Here is a 16,708-nt window from a genome sequence, read left to right as displayed (position 1 = left end):
AAATTAGAGCAAAGTTTACAGAAGCCTTCAACATGTCCTGGAGAAGGAACTGGGCATGTTAACAATTACTGCCAAGTTATCTACCTTACTGATTTGAGATGTGTCATGAAGGAACCCTTAAAGGACAGCAGGGGCTTCCAGGCATGTCCTCCTTCACAGGTGGGAATTGGGCCTTTAAAGCTCAAATAGAAAACAGCAGCTGGAGGCTCACAGTTCCTGTTCCATAGGAGGCACAGGTTCTTCCACATTTTAGGTCCACAGCAGAAGTTTAATTCCTGTGCTGTTTTAACACAGTGTTCTTGTCACCCACAGCTTCATTTTGTGCTCATTCCTCAGTTTGAAAGGATCATAACCTTCAGGTTCACGCTGCTTTTGGGTAACCATAGAGCTAACAACAGTGAAACAGAAAATCATAGCTACTTTATGAGCTTTACCATTAATCTTGCACACATGCTATCCAGCAGGCAAAGAATACGTGATAGAAAATACAGATGATCTTCCAAGAAAAATAAGTCCCTCTTAGTTGATGCTCTAGTGCAGTAACATCACCTTCCAGCTTTCTCTGGCTCTTCTAGCTACTATCTATTAAATGACAAAGAGGTAAGTTGCCTGTTCCTAGTTTAGTATGAGAAACATGGTCTTCTGGGCATGAAGTTAAGCAGAGCAACTCAAATTCAGATTCGTTTTCAGCACGACAGACAAGGAAAAGATTGAACAGCAGAGATGCACTGCAGCAAGAACTTTAACAACTGATAATATTTAGTTTCACATTTGAGACTGTCATCCTTCCTCTGATGCACCTGAGCATTAGGATGACTTGTAGGCTTCCCTGCTGCACTGCTACCTGCTGCAGTAGCCCTGCTCAGCCATGCTCCTGGCTTCCTGCTGCAGTAACTCCGCACAGCGCTGCTTGTTTAATCTCTCCTCCTCATCCTCCTCCCTCTGACGTTCCCGCTCCGCTTGTTCTTTTAAGCGCTGTTCTGTCATCTGAGCAGAGACAAGATGAGGGCTGTTAGAGCCAGGTCAGAACACACAGGTGGTTGGAGGCAGAACCACAGCAGGTTTCTAGCACAGTGAGACTGAACAGACACACTAGCTCAGCCAACAGGTTACAGAACAAAGCCAGTGGCTGTGCAGACACCTGAACGTAAACAGCCTGCTGCTGTTGACCAGGCTGCTGGTGCATTTGGGACCAGAAACATCCCTAACCTGTGTTAGTATCCTGCAACAGCATTTTCAATACTCAGCTATCTCTCTGAAAAGCATGCTATACCTGAGCTTCCAAGTCCTGTCTGTGAGCTATCTTCCGTTCCTTCTCTTGCTCTTTCTCTCGCCTTGTCAGTTCTTTTGCCTCCTCAAGTTCTTTAATCAGTTGCTCTCGATACTTTATAGACTCTTCTTGGGCCTGTCTGTTTAACTCCATCTTCTCCAGGATCTGGCGCTGTCTGCCTGCGAGGACCTGTGTGAAATGAGATGATTAAGAAAGAAGATAAGGAAGAGACCAGACATAGAAGCAAACTGTTATCAGAAAAATATATCAGGAGAACAGAAAGACTCGAATACAGAAGGCTGTGACCCTCTGGGGGTTGGAAGGTCACAACTGGAACAACAGCTTTGTCAGACCAAGAGACACCTCATTAAAAGAAGCCTTCACCTCATTCATCAGGCGATCTCTGGCCATCTTCTCCTTTGCCCATTGTTCTTCCCTCTTCTCCCACATTTTTTTAGCTTCTTCCCTGAAGGTGAAAGAAAGATTCCTTTCTGAGGTTACTCCTTACTTAAATAAACAGGCACATTTCTACAACAGCAAGGCCTACCAGGCACCTCTTTTTAGTGTCCACCTCTAGATGATCACCTATTTAACAAACAGAAATGAGCTCTGCCACACAGAGGAGAACATCCAGCACATACATTCCCTTTTGACAATGTATAACAGAGCTGCATACGCACCTATAAATAACCTGTAGCTCTGCCTCCCTCTCCTTTTCTAACTGGAGCTGTTCCTCAATGACATTTCTCATCCAGGCAGCGTCTGCAACAGCTCGCTCTCGTTTTTCAGCCTTGTGGCGCTGATCCTCCTCTTCTTTCTCAAGGATGGCTAATAAGATTTGTCTGTCTGTTTCCTTGAGGGGAAAAAAAAACCCTAAAGATTAATAACCATCCAGCGGGCTTCCAGCCTGTGTACTTTAGTACTCTGTACACATCATTGGTGACATAGTGTCAAGGGTGTCCTCAGAAACACACTCTGACTGCCTGCTTCTCTCTGATCTTTTCACTCCAGCCCTGTTCATAAGCCAGAAGAGGCTTCCTAACTGCTTATCTGTAGGCACTGGAGGCAGACACATACATGAAACACAACAAGTTCCTTCAGCAGGCAGTATCTACTCGGGGATATGATTTAGTGGAGGGTTTTTAGAGTCAGGGTACTGGTTAGGCTGCAGTTGGACTTGATGATCTTCAAGATCTTTTCCAACCTGGGTAATTCTATGATTTTATGATCTATAGTGCATAAATCAGAAGGTATTTTCCTCTTACCAGCTCGTCCTGTACCTCCTGGGCTCGTCTCTTTAACTGGGCATCATATTGATGCAACAAAAAGCGACTGAAGGAAGAAAACAAAACAAATTCAGACCATCTCTAATGCCCTATTATATTGTTTATCAGCATTCCAGAAAGTACATTTACAACAATAAAATACACAGAGGTGACAGAGATACCTGCTACCTCTAACATGAGCAAAAAGTAGCAATGGCACCAATGCATTTATGCTCGTTGCTGTTCTTGCACTTCCAACAAAACAAGCAAGCATCTGCTGCCCACCCCTGCTATCTAAAACATCTCCTCCTGCTGCAAGTACTATCACAGTCACAGGAAGAGATCCCATCCACCACTGCTTAGAGCTACATGGGTCCCATACCCAAGCTCAGTCTTCTTCCGGCGCTCTTCCATTTGCTTTCTTTCTTCTTCTAAGTTTCCCAGCTCCCACTGCTGCTTTAATAAATCCTCTTGCTCTTTCTTCAGCTTGGCTGCCTAATGTTTTTGAAAAGGAGAAACAAACAATAACCAAGGGAGTGCTTCAGAGAGCTAAGACATCCCAGTGAGCCTCAGTACCAGCTTGTACCACACTCATAATCGTGGTAGATACTCCACACCATTTGCATCCTACTGACTCACAGCATAAGAGAGAAGGTGAGGAGCTTCAGCTGAAAAAGCCACTGCAACCTCTCACACTGCAGTGTTTCTACATCCAATACAGCACAGAAGGGTGCCCACATTTCAAGAGGTGCAAATGAAGAGTATTAGACATAATTTAACATGCCTGTATTCACAGAGAGATCTGCATTACAAGGCACAGCTGACTGTTCCAGATCTAATCTAGGGGGAAATCTGGAAGGAAGAGGTCAAGTCAGCATTGCTGTGTTTCCAAGTGAAGCAATGAAATCTCTTCCTACATGAGGAGAAGCTGAAGGTTACCTCTGCCTCCCGTAATTTCAGTTCTTCTATCTGTTGAAGCAACAGCTCCCCTTGCTTCTTGTTCTCCAGCTGACGTTTCTCTTCCTCTTGTCTCATTCTTTCCTCAGCTTCCCTTCGTGCCATTTCACACTCATTTTCACGAAGCTTTCTCTCTCCTCGTTCCATTGCTTGTTGCTTATTGAGCCAAAAGAAAGCATTGCATTTCAAGTTAGACTAAACTCAAAGGAACAGCCTGTGGTTCAGGAGATGCTCAAATCAGCTTCCTGGAAGCTGACACCTATTTGAAGGACACAGGATAAGATGTGCTAGGGAAGGAAATGAGAAAATGAGACTAAATAGATCTGTTCAGCAGATAACATTGGATTTTCTAGGAGATGAGATACTTCCCATCAACTCCAAGCATCCTGCAGACACCAGAACCTCCCACCACTATGAGAACAAGCAAGGCCAACTCAGTCACTATATAGTACAAAAGAAAACAAATAGCCAGCTCCTAGTCCAGGTAGTACAGGAACACCAGCTGCTTACAACCCACATATTTCATGCAGCTCCAACATACCTGCTGCTTCTGCTTCAGCTGCTCACCCCAGGACTCCACCACGTTCTTCTTGTGTAGCTCTGACTCCACCTGCAGAGAGTCAGCGCTGTCAGAGCCTTTTTCTATTGCCAGCACCTGCAGACACCCACAGTCAGGGGATGGTGCTGTGAGCACTGATGGAGCTGTGGGTGTCCCTGAGCACTGCAGGCAGTGGGAACAGATGGACTTTGGGATAAAGCACCCTTGGGATAGAGCACCCTTGGGTGGATCCCGTGCCGTGATTCCTCACCTCCCTCAGCTCCTCGCTGTTCTGTTTCCATCTCTCCCGCAGCAGCTTCTCGGCGACCTGAGCACACACAGCAGTGTCAGTATATGGGTCTCACACACAGCAGTGTCAGTATATGGGTCCCACACAGCAGTGTCAGTATATGGGTCCCACACAGCAGTGTCAGTATATGGGTCCCACACAGCAGTGTCAGTATATGGGTCCCACACAGCAGTGTCAGTATATGGGTCCCACACAGCAGTGTCAGTATATGGGTCCCACACAGCCCAGCTCAGCCCCATCCCCCCCATATCGCTCACCTGCCTCCTCCTCTCCTCTCGTGCCGCCCTCAGCTCCTCACAGCGCTTCCTCACCCCTCCATGTTCCTCCATCCCGCCGGGCTCCGCTCGTATCTCGGCCTGTATTTCAGCCTCCAGCGCGTCCCGCTCAGCGCCCAGCATCTCCCTCAGCCTCTCCCTGCGTTTCCTCATCCCTTCCTCCTCACCCCGCCCCGAGCTCGTGCCGCCCGCATTTTGCGGCTCGCTCCAACGGGCCTGAGCGGAGCAGGAGAATGCGGCGAGCTGGAAGGAGCGGTTGTACGTGTCCCATTGCAGCCGGTTCTTCGCCTCCCTCTCCCGCTGCCGCTCCAGAGCACGGCCCTGCGCCGGCCGCCACTGCGCCATCACTAGGCCCTAATGTAGGCCGCGAGGGTCACCATGGCAACGGGTACGGGGAGCGCCGAGGGACAAAAAGCATCGGGGTGAACGAATCGGCCTCGCGGGTCGGGATGAGGCCGCAATACATGAGCTGCAGTGCTTTAAGTATTAATGGAGCTGTGAATATTTCAGCACGGTGGAAGGTTTGTGTTTCCTGGCCCTGAGCACTGCTGGGCGCTGTCAGGAGCCGCCCCACGCCTCATTCAGCGCATCCATAGCGCCCATAGGTGTCCGGCTGTATTGGAGCTGTAACGGGATGCGGACGGGCCTCGTGCTCAGCCCGGTTCGGCTCATTAAGCTCCGTCCATCGGGACACCGGCTGAATCATTCACTGCCACCCGATCGCAGCGCCTGCAGTGAGCCCGGTGGGACGGCTGTGATTGCACCATAGGCACTGGGTGCTCCATAGGCACAGCGGATACCCCCCCCCCCCCCACCCCATCGGTTCGGGCTGCGGGTCCCGGTCCGGTCCCGGTCCGACCCACATGATACCGGGATCACACCGTAAGCCCCGCCCACATTGCGATAAGCTCCGCCCACCTCTACCATAACCCCCGCCCACTCACCCGGACAAGTCCCGCCCTCTCATTCCTATTGGCCGCCTCTCGGTGGGCCGTGCTCACCCATTGGTTGGCTTCATTGATGGGCGTGTCTCGGCGTGGCGCGCTACCGGGTCGGTGCCGGGTCGGTTCGGTCCGTGCCGGGTCGGTTCATGGCGCTGCTATTAGAGCACGAGTTCCGGCCGCTGCCGGCGGACAAACAGATCGAGACGCTGCCGTTCCTGGAGGCCGTGTCCCACCTGCCGCCGTTCTTCGGTAAGAGCTGGGCCAGGGGCTGTGGAACCTGCCGGACCGGGACCGGACCGAACCGGGACGCCGCCACCCGCGGGCACGGAACGCTCAGCAACACCAGCCCCGTCCGGTCCCGGGATCCCATTATAGGGTCCCACACCCCCCCCAGCTTCCACCCCTTGGCCCGGTCCCGGTCCCGGTCCGCACCCCCCGGTCCCGCCCCCGGTCCCGCCCCAGTTGCGTCAGGGCCGGGTGTGGCGGCTCGTCCCGTCCGACCCGCTGAGCGACAGCGTTAGGAAACGGCCCGACCCAACCCCCGGGGTGTACAGGGATGGAACGGGGCCGAACGGGACAGAACGGGACAGAATGGGGCAGAACGGGGCCGAACCTCCGCTCCATACAATGCGCCATTGTACGGAGCCATACGGGGACAGCCGGGCACGGGGCGAAGCCATTGTGACCCCCTGTCCCCGCAGATTGCCTGGGGACACCCATCGTGTACTCACCCGTCAAAGCCGACCTGGCTGGGAACATCAAGGTATGAGGTTGTGGGGGGTCACTACCCCATGTACAGCACTACAGGACCCGGCTGTGGGTGCCCACATTGACCCCAAACCTCTGTACCCTTATAGAAGATCCGGGCTGTTTATGAGTCCAACCCCAGCAAGTTCAAAACGCTGCAGAACATCCTGGAGGTGGAGAAGGAAATGCACGGTGCTGCATGGCCCAAGACCGGAGCCACTCTGGCACTGATGTGGCTGAAGAGGTGATTGATTGGGTTGTTATATCAGCCCTAATGTGGGGCTGGGGGTCGTGTAGGGCTCAGGGTCAGAGTGTCACCCCACAGCGGGTTTGGGGTCACGGTACCAGCCTCCTTCTCATGGCAGGGGCCTGAAGTTCATGCTGGTGCTGCTGCAGAGCATCTCCGATGGCGAGCGGGATGAGGAGCATCCCAACCTCATCCGTGTCAATGCCATGAAAGCCTATGAGATTGCCCTCAAGAAATACCACGGCTGGATGCTGCAGAAGCTTTTCATGGTGAGAGCCGGGCCAGGGGGTCATAGAACCATTAAGGTTGGGAAGGACCTCTGAGATGAGCCATCCTCTCCATGCCATGTCTCTAAGGTGCCATAAGCTGCTGCTCATGGGGTCACCCCGCTGTGGGGTGGGCAGTGGGACATGGGGGTCTCATTGGCTTTTGGGCATCCCCACAGCCAAGGCTCAGCTCTGCTCTCACCCCATCCCACAGGGCTCGGTCTATGCGCTGCCCTACAAGTCAGACCTGCTGAAGGCTTTGGAGAAAGGCAGAGAGGTGAAGGAGGAGGAAAGCATTGAGAAGATCCACCAGTTCCTCACCAGGGTGACTCCCATCCTGGATGCCATCTATGAGATGTACACCCGGATGAACGCCGAGCTGAGCTACAAAGCTTAATGGGGTCAGAGCAACAAGCGGGGCCGCTCCGCTCCTCAAACCCCATCCTGCTGCGGATCTGCACCCGACAGGCCTTTTTTTCTAACAAGAATCATTCATTTTCTATCGAAATTCAAGCAATAAACCACTTGTACCCTGGGGGCACCTCGGGATTTCCCAAGCTTTTATAGCACAGAGGAAAAAAATCCACGTTCCTCAGGAGCTGTTGCAGGGAATGACGTTTGATGGGTGGCCGCATCCTGTTGGTGCTGCTGGGCTTTGGGTCTCACACAGCTCCGGGCACCCAACGCCTCTCTGACCCCACAGCAGAGGAATGGAAGATCCCAAGCCATGACCATCCCGTTGCCTCCAACCCTTCCAGCGCTGCAGATGGGAGCGATGCCGGGATGTTCCGAGCTCTATTTGCCGGATGCCTTAAGGACCTTTCACCAGCACAACTCAATAAATCTCACCTTAAACCTGGAGCTCAGTGCGGGGAGCGGGGCGGGGGCTGCGCCGGGGGCGGCCCTGGGGCGGGGAGCGGGGCGGGACGGGACGGGACGGGGACAGGGATGGGCCCCGCGGCCACGGCGGAGCTGCGGGAGCTGCGAGGGACGGACAGAGGGACCGGTACGGGGCTGGGACCGGTACGGGGCTGGGGGCGGCGGGAGGAGACGGGATGGGGGTGGGCAGCGGGCAGGGACTTGGGTTGCGGGGGCTGCGGGGGTCGCGGGCAGCCGGAAAGTCGTATCCACAGCCCCACGGTGTGAGTGGACGCAGCGGGGGCTGTTGGCTTTGGGAAGGGGATGGGGATGGTTGGGGTGGGCGCTGGGTTCCCCCCCCACCCCTTCCCTCTCTTCGTGTGGCACAGCCCGGTAATGAGGCAGCTGAACTGCCCAGCACACTGTGAGCCGCAGTGCCATCATTGCCATCGTCCCGGGGTGGGCAGGGGGCTGCGTCAGGTTTAGGATGTCTATGGGAGCGCAGCGGGGCCGTGCTGTGTTCTGCCAACCATTGACTCATTCCCTCCGTGGGGTGAGGAAGTCTGAAAACCAAAAAAACCCAAATAACTGAAAGAGCCAAAGTCAACCCGATTGACAACACCTTTCCTGGCAGCGGCCGGGCCGTGGGAGTGCCCCGTTTGGGGCCCGACATTTCCCAACACTTCCTCCCCCCACCTGCTCTGCCCCACTGCCACTGACCCCATGGGCACATTCCTGCAGCTGACGGGGCCATGGGATGGGATGCATGACTTCTCTTTATGCCCCTGCTGGGGTCACAACACCGGGCTCTGCTCCTATATCCCCACTGCTGCTGCCAATGGGGAATCCCCCATCTCGGGGCTGCAGAATATAGGGCTGCAGAATATAGGGCTGCAATGTATTGCCCTGCTCAGACCCACCCTGTGCATTCCCCCTCCCTGCAGTGCTGGCAGCCCCATGGTTTGGCAGCCTGGGCTATATTTGGGCTGTGCCCTCTATGCTGTTCTCCAAAGCCTTGCTTTGCTGTGGTTTGGGCTGGGATTTGAAGCACAGCACAGAGACTCTGGGTGCTCCGTGATCTGTGTATTCATTCCCTGTCTGCTAACGGGAACACTCAGAGAATGAGGCTCGTGTTTGCCTGGGGTCGGGTGGGTGAGATATGGGGTTTGGCAGGTGCTCGTGGAATGTCATGCAGGAAAGGCAGCCAGAAGGAGATGCTGCACCTCCATGGGCTGCACACCCCATTGCCCGTGGTCCGCTGTGGTTTGTCATACGGAGCTGCAGAAAATGATACGTTTCCCCATGTGCTTTTTCTGTCTCTGAACCCCACAGGGCTGAGGGCTGAGCGTGTTGCTGGGAGGCAGAGGCAGTGCTGGGGCTGAAGCACTTCGGGACTTCACGGTGTGTTTAGGTGGGGAGTGGGGCTGGGGGGGAGCCCAGGTGTGTCCATTGAAATCCATCATTTCTGACCAAAATCCACAATTTCTTATCAAAATCAATTTCTTATTAAATATATATATATGTGCTGGCCTCCCGGCCAGGCTTTATCCCTGTGCTGTACCGGGTGAGTGGGCTGGGGGGCACCAAATATTGGCAGAGTCAGGGTGTAACCCTGCTCTCACTATGGGGTATGGCCATAGGGTGCTCATAGGATGGGAAGGGTGCTGGGGAGTGACTCCAGGTTCCTTTTGCTCTCAAAGAGGAGTATGGCAGACCCTGAAGACCCCCGTGATGCTGGGGACGTGCTGGGGGATGATTCCTTCCCACTCTCCTCACTGGCCAACCTGTTTGAGGTGGAGGACACCCCATCTCCTGCTGAACCATCCCGGGGTCCCCCCGGTGCTGGGGATGGAAAGCAAAACCTCCGGATGAAATTCCATGGGGCGTTCCGGAAAGGACCCCCGAAACCCATGGAGCTGCTGGAGTCCACCATCTACGAGTCATCAGTGGTCCCCGGACCCAAGAAAGCCCCCATGGATTCCCTCTTTGACTACGGCACCTACAGGCAGCACCCCAGCGAGAACAAGCGTTGGCGCAGGAGGGTCGTGGAGTGAGTATGGGGGCACACGAGGCCACCAGCACCCATGGGGTGCAGTGGTTTATGTAGCACACACACTGTGCCGTGGGGCTGCGGCCCCGCAGTGCCATGGGGTTAGGATGTGTGTCGTCCCCCCCCTCCCCATCCCCACCTCCTCCCTTCCCTGCGCCGTGAAAGACGGCTCTGTGCCGTGGCCGCTCCCTCCGGTGCGGGCGTCTGGCTGCCCTGGCATGAAAGGGCTTTTCAGGAGAGCCTCCGCCCTGGGTCTGCGTCAGGAAACCGGAGCCGGGGGGGGCCGCCCGCAGCCGGGTACACAATGCCCGTCTGTGCCCGACACCTGGGGGGACCCCGCTGGCACTGCACGGCTGTGGGCTGCGAGTGGGGCTGAGGGGTGCACCCCATCCATGGTGCTGCACTAAATGCGGCAGCATCTGTCCCCTTGGTATCATCACTGCATGACTGCTCTGTGTGATGACCCAGGGATGGGATGTAGGAGCACCCTAGATGGGTGCACCGGAGGGAAACTGAGGCACGGGTAAAGGAATCAACCCCAGTGCACGGCTGTGCTGTTCTGTTGCAGGAAGCCAGTGGCTGGCACCAAAGGGCCGGCTCCCAACCCACCGCCCGTCCTCAAGGTGTTCAACAGACCCATCCTCTTTGACATTGTCTCCCGGGGGTCTCCAGACGGCCTGGAGGGTCTCCTCTCCTTCCTGCTCACCCACAAGAAGCGTCTGACAGATGAGGAGTTCCGAGGTGAGCACCTGCAGTGGGCTGACCCATAACCCTGCTGTACCATGACCACAGAGGGCCACCAGCAACCTCATGTCCCCATAGGGACAGAGATGCACAGCCCCAGTGGCAGCACCCAGGGGGCACCGGGTGTTTGGTGGGTTGGGGTCTCAACACCTTCCATTCCCAGAGCCCTCGACAGGGAAGACGTGCCTACCCAAGGCGCTGCTCAACCTGAGTGCAGGAAGGAATGACACCATCCCCATCCTCCTGGACATCGCCGAGAAGACGGGGAACATGAGGGAGTTCATCAACTCGCCCTTCCGTGATGTCTACTATCGAGGTGGGGGGATATACAGGGATCCTGGGGAGGTGGGGGGCCACAGGGAGGTTTGAGGACAAAAGTACTGGGGATTTAGGAAGGATGGAGGACCCAGCAAAGCTTGGGAATGGTGTGGGGATGGAAAGCCCATGGGAGGCTCAGGAACCAACCTGGGGGGCAGCATGGGATTCTAGGGGTCTTAATCTTGGGTTGTGATGGGGAGCATGGTGACGGGGATGCAATGCAGGTCAGACAGCGCTGCACATCGCCATTGAGCGCCGCTGCAAGCACTACGTGGAGCTGCTGGTGGAGAAGGGAGCTGATGTGCACGCCCAGGCCCGTGGTCGCTTCTTCCAGCCCAAGGATGAGGGTGGCTACTTCTACTTTGGTGAGCAGAGGGGATGGATGGCACCACAGCCGCATCCTCAGGGCTGTCCCCAATCGTGTGCTGTCCCCGCAGGAGAGCTGCCCCTCTCCCTGGCTGCCTGCACCAACCAGCCCCACATCGTGCACTATCTGACGGAGAATGGGCACAAGCAGGCAGACCTGAGGCGCCAGGACTCGCGTGGCAACACTGTGCTGCATGCTCTGGTTGCCATTGCTGACAACACCCGTGAGAACACCAAGTTCGTCACCAAGATGTACGACCTGCTCCTCATCAAGTGTGCCAAGCTCTTCCCCGACACCAACCTCGAGGCCTTGCTCAACAACGATGGCCTCTCTCCACTCATGATGGCTGCCAAGACCGGCAAGATCGGGGTATGGCAGCGCTGGGGCTGGTGGATGTGCTTTGGGAAGCTTGGCTAATTAAACCCTCTCTGCATCCCATCCTTTCCCTAATTAACCCCAGGCCCTTGCTCTACCACTTCCCCAAGCAGCCTGTTCTTTCCCACTGCTCACCATCATGATGTGGGTTGGTTAAAAATGTACAAACTACACCAATCTGGGGATCGCTGCAGCATCCCAGCACCCAAACATGGGTGGCAATGGTACAACCCATGGCCATCCATCCCCCTGCTCCCCCATCAGATCTTCCAGCACATCATCCGCCGGGAGATTGCGGATGAGGACGTCCGGCACCTCTCACGCAAGTTCAAGGATTGGGCGTATGGCCCCGTCTACTCCTCACTCTATGACCTCTCCTCACTGGATACCTGCGGGGAGGATGTGTCTGTGTTGGAGATCCTCGTTTACAACAGCAAGATCGAGGTGAGCAGGGAACGTGGGGTGGGGATACAGGGCTGGGTTCCCCACTGAGCTGCCCATGTCCTGACAGAACCGCCATGAGATGTTGGCTGTGGAGCCCATCAATGAACTGCTGCGCGACAAGTGGCGCAAGTTCGGTGCCGTCTCCTTCTACATCAGTGTGATCTCCTACCTCTGTGCCATGATCATCTTCACCCTCATCGCCTATTACCGCCCCATGGAAGGCCCTGTGAGTGCCAGGGGACACAGGGCAGAGCGTGGGCTTGGGGTTGTGCTGATGATGTGTTCTCTCCCCACAGCCACCATACCCCTACACTACGACAGTTGACTACCTGCGGCTGGCCGGGGAGATCATCACCCTCCTCACCGGCATCCTCTTCTTCTTCTCCAATGTCAGTGCCATCAGGAGTGGGTGGTGATATTCTCATGTTCCCAGGCACTGGCCCCACTGCAACGCCCTCCAGACACTGGAACCCAGCCCTTCTCCAACCTCTCCTCTCTCTCCAGATCAAAGATCTCTTCATGAAAAAGTGCCCAGGTGTGAACTCGTTCTTCATCGATGGCTCCTTCCAGTTGCTCTAGTAAGCAGGGATGCCCATGGGACCTCTTGGAACAACCCTCCACTTGATGGGACAGTGGTTTGCAGCAGTTATCCCCTTTTGCAGCTTCATCTACTCAGTGCTGGTGATCGTCACGGCAGGGCTGTACCTGGGAGGTGTTGAGGCTTACCTGGCTGTCATGGTCTTTGCTTTGGTCCTGGGCTGGATGAATGCACTCTACTTCACTCGAGGGCTCAAGCTGACGGGGACCTACAGCATCATGATCCAGAAGGTGTGGTGGTGTTGGGATCTTCTGGTTTTCCCCAAGGTGGTTGGGTAACCCAAGTGGTCTTTTCCCTATGGGACCACTGCAGCCCTCAGCATGGGGCTCAGAGCCATCATCTCTGTCACTTGCAGATCCTCTTCAAAGACCTGTTCCGCTTCCTCCTGGTTTATCTGCTCTTCATGATCGGCTATGCCTCAGGTAGGGCTCCATCCCACTCTCCTCTTGCAATGGAGAAGGCCTGGCAGCATGGTGTTCTATCCTTGTGTGGCCCCCGCGGACTCTGTCTCTGTCCCTCCTCTCCAGCACTGGTGTCCCTCCTGAACCCATGTCCCAGCAGTGAGTCCTGCAGTGAGGATCATTCCAACTGCACACTGCCCACCTACCCCTCATGCCGAGACAGTCAGACCTTCAGCACCTTCCTGCTCGACCTCTTCAAGCTCACCATTGGTATGGGTGACCTGGAGATGCTGGAAAGTGCCAAGTACCCTGGCGTCTTCATCATCCTGCTTGTCACCTACATCATCCTCACCTTCGTGCTGCTCCTCAACATGCTCATCGCCCTCATGGGTGAGACTGTGGGCCAGGTGTCCAAGGAGAGCAAACACATCTGGAAGTTGCAGGTACAGCATTGGGAGCACCAAGCCTCCCAAGTCACCATGTCATAGAGTCACCATGCCATGGGGTCACCATGCCAAACTCTATAGGGTAACCATGCCTTGGTGTTGCCATGCCAAGCTCCATCTGAGCAGCATCACCTTGGCGAGGGACCCTGATGCCTCCATCCCCAGGGGGCTGAAGGGTCCCTGGTGTCCCCGGCAGTGGGCCACCACCATCCTGGACATCGAGCGCTCCTTTCCTCTCTTCCTGCGGAGAGCATTCCGCTCTGGGGAGATGGTGACCGTGGGGAAGGGCACTGATGGGACCCCTGACCGCCGCTGGTGCTTCAGGTAAGAGCAGCGACCTACAGTGTCTTGATCCAGAAGGTCTGGTGATGTTGGGGTCTTATTAAGCCTAATTAGAGTGAAATGGTTTGCACCTGAGTGGCACCACAGGTTCAGGGATGGCACAAGGACAATGGGATATAGAGCTCTGCCCTCTCCACAGGGTGGATGAGGTGAACTGGTCCCACTGGAACCAGAACTTGGGCATCATCAGCGAGGACCCAGGGAAGAGCGACACGTACCAGTACTACGGCTTCTCCCACACCGTGGGGCGGCTGCGGAGAGGTGAGCAGGGTGGGGGCAGCCCTAGGCCCACAGGTAAGAATGGAGCTGTGGGCTCTGAGTGTTCCATTTCTGCAGATCGATGGTCAACGGTGGTGCCACGCGTGGTGGAGCTCAACAAGAGCTGTCCAACGGAGGATGTGGTTGTGCCATTGGGGACCATGGGCACAGCAGAGGCACGGGAACGACGGCATGGGCATACCCCCAGCTCCCCGCTCTAGCAAGGACTGTGCCTGGCCCCACAGCACCAGTGCGTGTCTGTTCCTCAGGGATCTGTGCAGCCAATGTCCCTGCAGCACCCATCACATTGGGGTCCCACTCCTGGCGATGCTGGGGGTCTCCCGGTGCCATCGCTTTGCACCATTGGCTGCATTGTGCCAGCAGCTGAGTGCTGGGAGCTCCCCTGTCACCAACCATCTCAGCCAATGGCTTTTGCCCCAAGGATTATTTTGTTGGTTTTGGTTTTTATTTTGCACAAGATTTATACGACTATTTATTTCGTAATAAAAGAGCAGCCACCACGGCCTCGTCTCACCCCGTGCGATCAGCAGGGAGAATATCGCAGTATGCACACCCCTCGTGCACACTCGTTGCTCTGCCCATCTCGCAGAGCACCCCACTCCCACCGGAGGGCAGCACACTCCGCGTAATGCCGCTGTTGGGGGAGCGCACGGCTCCGGAGCTCCGATTTAGCGGACACCGACGGCTGGTGGCACGGTGACGCGGTGGCAAAGAAGCGCAGCTCGCTGTGTAAATGATGGAGCAGAAAAGGGGACGCTCCATCTTCGAACCTGATGGCTCGCCGTCAGCTCTAACTGCGCCGTCTCCGCTTAAATGTGATTTACATATATCTCTCGTACCGCGGTTTAAGTATTTCCCCAGGGTGAGGGAATGAAGAAGTTTCATTATCGCTACTTAGGAAGAGCTGAGCGTTCTGCTCTCGGCTCAGGCTGCATCATAAGACGAGCTGCAGGGATGATGCAGCTGCGGGCAGGCTCCATCCTTCATGCCAGGCGGTGCTGGGGAACAACGCACTTTGCTGTCCCCCCAGCTCCACCGTCCTGGCCACAAGGCTGGGATTTCCCAGTGCAATGGAAGTTAAATCAATTCCTCTCTCCCCATGCAGATTCTCAAGTCATAAAGGTACAGAGATGTGCACACAAGGGCTGTATGATGGTAGAGGCTGTGTGTGGGGTGGGTGTCCATGTGCCTATAATATGTACTCCATGATGGCTCAGTGGCAATGGGGATACCGTGTCCATGACAGTGATGATGGGGACACTGTGGCCATACTGCTGTCAGTGTGGGCACTATGGTGGTAACATCATAGGATCACCCCTGTTCTCCTTCCACTGGATGGGGTGCCTCAGGGCTCACGTAGCAATTAGACAGACCAATACAGTAGGAAAGGTGTTACAACAAAGGTGTGATGGCAGAAGGACCGGCACCATAGAAAAGTGATATTAAGGAAGAGACCTCTCACCTCCATCAGAAGATTCCAGGTTCACAGAGGAAAGCTTCAGCAAAAGAGCATCTCCAGAAAGGGCTCCTTCCCCTGCGCCAGCCAGTCCTTTAATGAGGTCTAAGAGAGGTGCAGCCAGGTTCCACCCCTTCAGATCACACACATGAATTGCCTTCACCTGTGCTCCCAACGGCTGACAAGGTCCTTTCCCCAGGTGCTCAATCAGTGCTTCAGGCTGAGACTCAGCAGTTCCCGTACAGCTTGTGTTTGCCTCATGCCCACCCCCTCCCCGTGCCCTGCAGCCCCCTGGGCACAACCCCCGCCTCCCACGCTGCCGTGCCAGCGATGACAAACCCAACAAAGGGAAGAGAAAAGCACTTGTCATCCAGCACGCCGAGCACGGAAGCAAATTTATTTTTAGATAAATCTAAAGCTTAATTTGTGAAGCTAATATCAATCAAAATGAGAGATGGGGTTTTTTTAAGTCCTTTTCTCAGCCGTGCCATTTATATTGCCTGTCTCTCCTCCTCGCTCTCAGCCAGCAAAGGCGGCTGCGAAGTTTAATATCAGCCTGGCGTGTGCCTGCCTCCAAAATTATGATGATTATTTTAATAGGAAGATATTTGCGGAGCTGAAAAGCCATCCTTCCCCAGGCAAGGAGAAGGTGCTGCTATGGAGGTGGCACTGCCCCATGTGCTGGGGCACAGCTCAGAGTGTTCCTTCTGGCACACAGCAGGGATGTAGCACTGCTGGGTATCCCCATGGGACACTGCTGTCCCTTTGCTTGTCCTTTTGTCCCTGTTCCTCTTTGTTGCTTTGACTAGCTGTTATGCCTGCTTGCTGTCCCCAGAGCATGACCAAAGTGGATGACCCATCCCTGTGCCCATCCCCATCCTGGTAGGTTTGGGAAGAACATACGTACCCATAACCCTAACACAACCTACTTCTCACCAACATTATAGGGCAAATCACTTCACATGGGTGGAGAGCGGTTCCACCATTGCCCCACACCTGATGGCATGGAGTGGGGACACCACCGGGCTCAGTGCACGTGGGGCCATGGCCCCCTAATCCCAGGGCTTTGGCGCACACCCCGCACACATGCGTGCATCTCACCCGGTGCCACGGCTGGATTAATGGATCAGCATCATAAGGAGGTTATTTATAGGTGCTCCTCCGTGCCCTAAAATCTGCAGGGTGAAGTCAGGCTGGGGAGAGGTGGGACA

General features: G+C 55.2%; 3 protein-coding genes across 8 annotated transcripts; 2 read left to right on the top strand and 1 right to left on the bottom strand.

Moving 5' to 3' along the window:
- Positions 1 to 398: 398 nt before the first annotated feature.
- TCHP (trichoplein keratin filament binding) lies at positions 399 to 5,001 on the bottom strand. The gene is made up of 10 exons (XM_015878087.3): positions 4,598 to 5,001; positions 4,302 to 4,358; positions 4,034 to 4,102; positions 3,475 to 3,648; positions 2,918 to 3,030; positions 2,536 to 2,602; positions 1,951 to 2,123; positions 1,655 to 1,736; positions 1,274 to 1,459; positions 399 to 987 (listed from the first exon to the last, which is right to left on the bottom strand). Exons 1-10 carry the CDS (start codon positions 4,958 to 4,960, stop codon positions 841 to 843), a joined length of 1,431 nt encoding a protein of 476 aa, XP_015733573.2. The 5' UTR covers positions 4,961 to 5,001; the 3' UTR covers positions 399 to 840.
- Positions 5,002 to 5,643: 642 nt separating this feature from the next.
- Positions 5,644 to 7,680, top strand: GLTP (glycolipid transfer protein). Of its 2 annotated transcripts, XM_015878499.3 has the most exons (5): positions 5,644 to 5,808; positions 6,261 to 6,322; positions 6,417 to 6,550; positions 6,672 to 6,822; positions 7,034 to 7,680. In XM_015878499.3, exons 1-5 carry the CDS (start codon positions 5,706 to 5,708, stop codon positions 7,214 to 7,216), a joined length of 633 nt encoding a protein of 210 aa, XP_015733985.1. In that variant the 5' UTR covers positions 5,644 to 5,705; the 3' UTR covers positions 7,217 to 7,680. The 2 variants fall into 2 exon arrangements, with proteins under 2 accessions (XP_015733985.1, XP_085412100.1); XM_085555974.1 differs by lacking the exon at positions 6,261 to 6,322.
- Positions 7,681 to 7,747: 67 nt separating this feature from the next.
- On the top strand, positions 7,748 to 14,541 carry TRPV4 (transient receptor potential cation channel subfamily V member 4). Of its 5 annotated transcripts, none has more exons than XM_015878523.3 (17): positions 7,748 to 7,825; positions 9,010 to 9,078; positions 9,378 to 9,727; positions 10,296 to 10,468; positions 10,635 to 10,787; positions 11,014 to 11,154; positions 11,227 to 11,525; positions 11,796 to 11,975; positions 12,043 to 12,201; positions 12,272 to 12,364; positions 12,480 to 12,553; positions 12,638 to 12,803; positions 12,929 to 12,995; positions 13,101 to 13,417; positions 13,617 to 13,744; positions 13,902 to 14,023; positions 14,099 to 14,541. In XM_015878523.3, exons 3-17 carry the CDS (start codon positions 9,384 to 9,386, stop codon positions 14,239 to 14,241), a joined length of 2,559 nt encoding a protein of 852 aa, XP_015734009.1. In that variant the 5' UTR covers positions 7,748 to 7,825; positions 9,010 to 9,078; positions 9,378 to 9,383; the 3' UTR covers positions 14,242 to 14,541. The 5 variants fall into 5 exon arrangements, with proteins under 5 accessions (XP_015734009.1, XP_085412083.1, XP_085412084.1 ...); XM_085555960.1 differs by having other exon boundaries at positions 7,765 to 7,842; XM_085555957.1 differs by having other exon boundaries at positions 7,754 to 7,825; positions 11,014 to 11,525.
- The last annotated feature ends 2,167 nt before the right edge of the window (positions 14,542 to 16,708 follow it).

The sequence above is a fragment of the Coturnix japonica genome, chromosome 9 (genome assembly GCF_054131305.1).
Source record: "Coturnix japonica strain WE chromosome 9, WE-NBRP24, whole genome shotgun sequence".
Taxonomy (NCBI): Eukaryota; Metazoa; Chordata; class Aves; order Galliformes; family Phasianidae; genus Coturnix; species Coturnix japonica.
This window is presented reverse-complemented; position numbering and strand designations above follow the sequence as displayed.

Coding starts and splice junctions, on each gene's coding strand:
- TCHP (XM_015878087.3), bottom strand. CDS start 4,960: ATGGCGCAGTGGCGGCCGGCGCAGGGCCGTGCTCTGGAGCGGCAGCGG. Junction 2,124..2,535: donor AGGAGGTACAGGACGAGCTG/GTAAGAGGAAAA, acceptor TTTCCCCTCAAG/GAAACAGACAGACAAATCTT. Junction 988..1,273: donor GACAGGACTTGGAAGCTCAG/GTATAGCATGCT, acceptor GTCTCTGCTCAG/ATGACAGAACAGCGCTTAAA.
- GLTP (XM_015878499.3), top strand. CDS start 5,706: ATGGCGCTGCTATTAGAGCACGAGTTCCGGCCGCTGCCGGCGGACAAA. Junction 6,551..6,671: donor GCACTGATGTGGCTGAAGAG/GTGATTGATTGG, acceptor TTCTCATGGCAG/GGGCCTGAAGTTCATGCTGG. Junction 6,823..7,033: donor TGCTGCAGAAGCTTTTCATG/GTGAGAGCCGGG, acceptor CCCATCCCACAG/GGCTCGGTCTATGCGCTGCC.
- TRPV4 (XM_085555957.1), top strand. CDS start 9,384: ATGGCAGACCCTGAAGACCCCCGTGATGCTGGGGACGTGCTGGGGGAT. Junction 12,804..12,928: donor ACAGCATCATGATCCAGAAG/GTGTGGTGGTGT, acceptor TGTCACTTGCAG/ATCCTCTTCAAAGACCTGTT. Junction 12,996..13,100: donor CATGATCGGCTATGCCTCAG/GTAGGGCTCCAT, acceptor CCTCCTCTCCAG/CACTGGTGTCCCTCCTGAAC.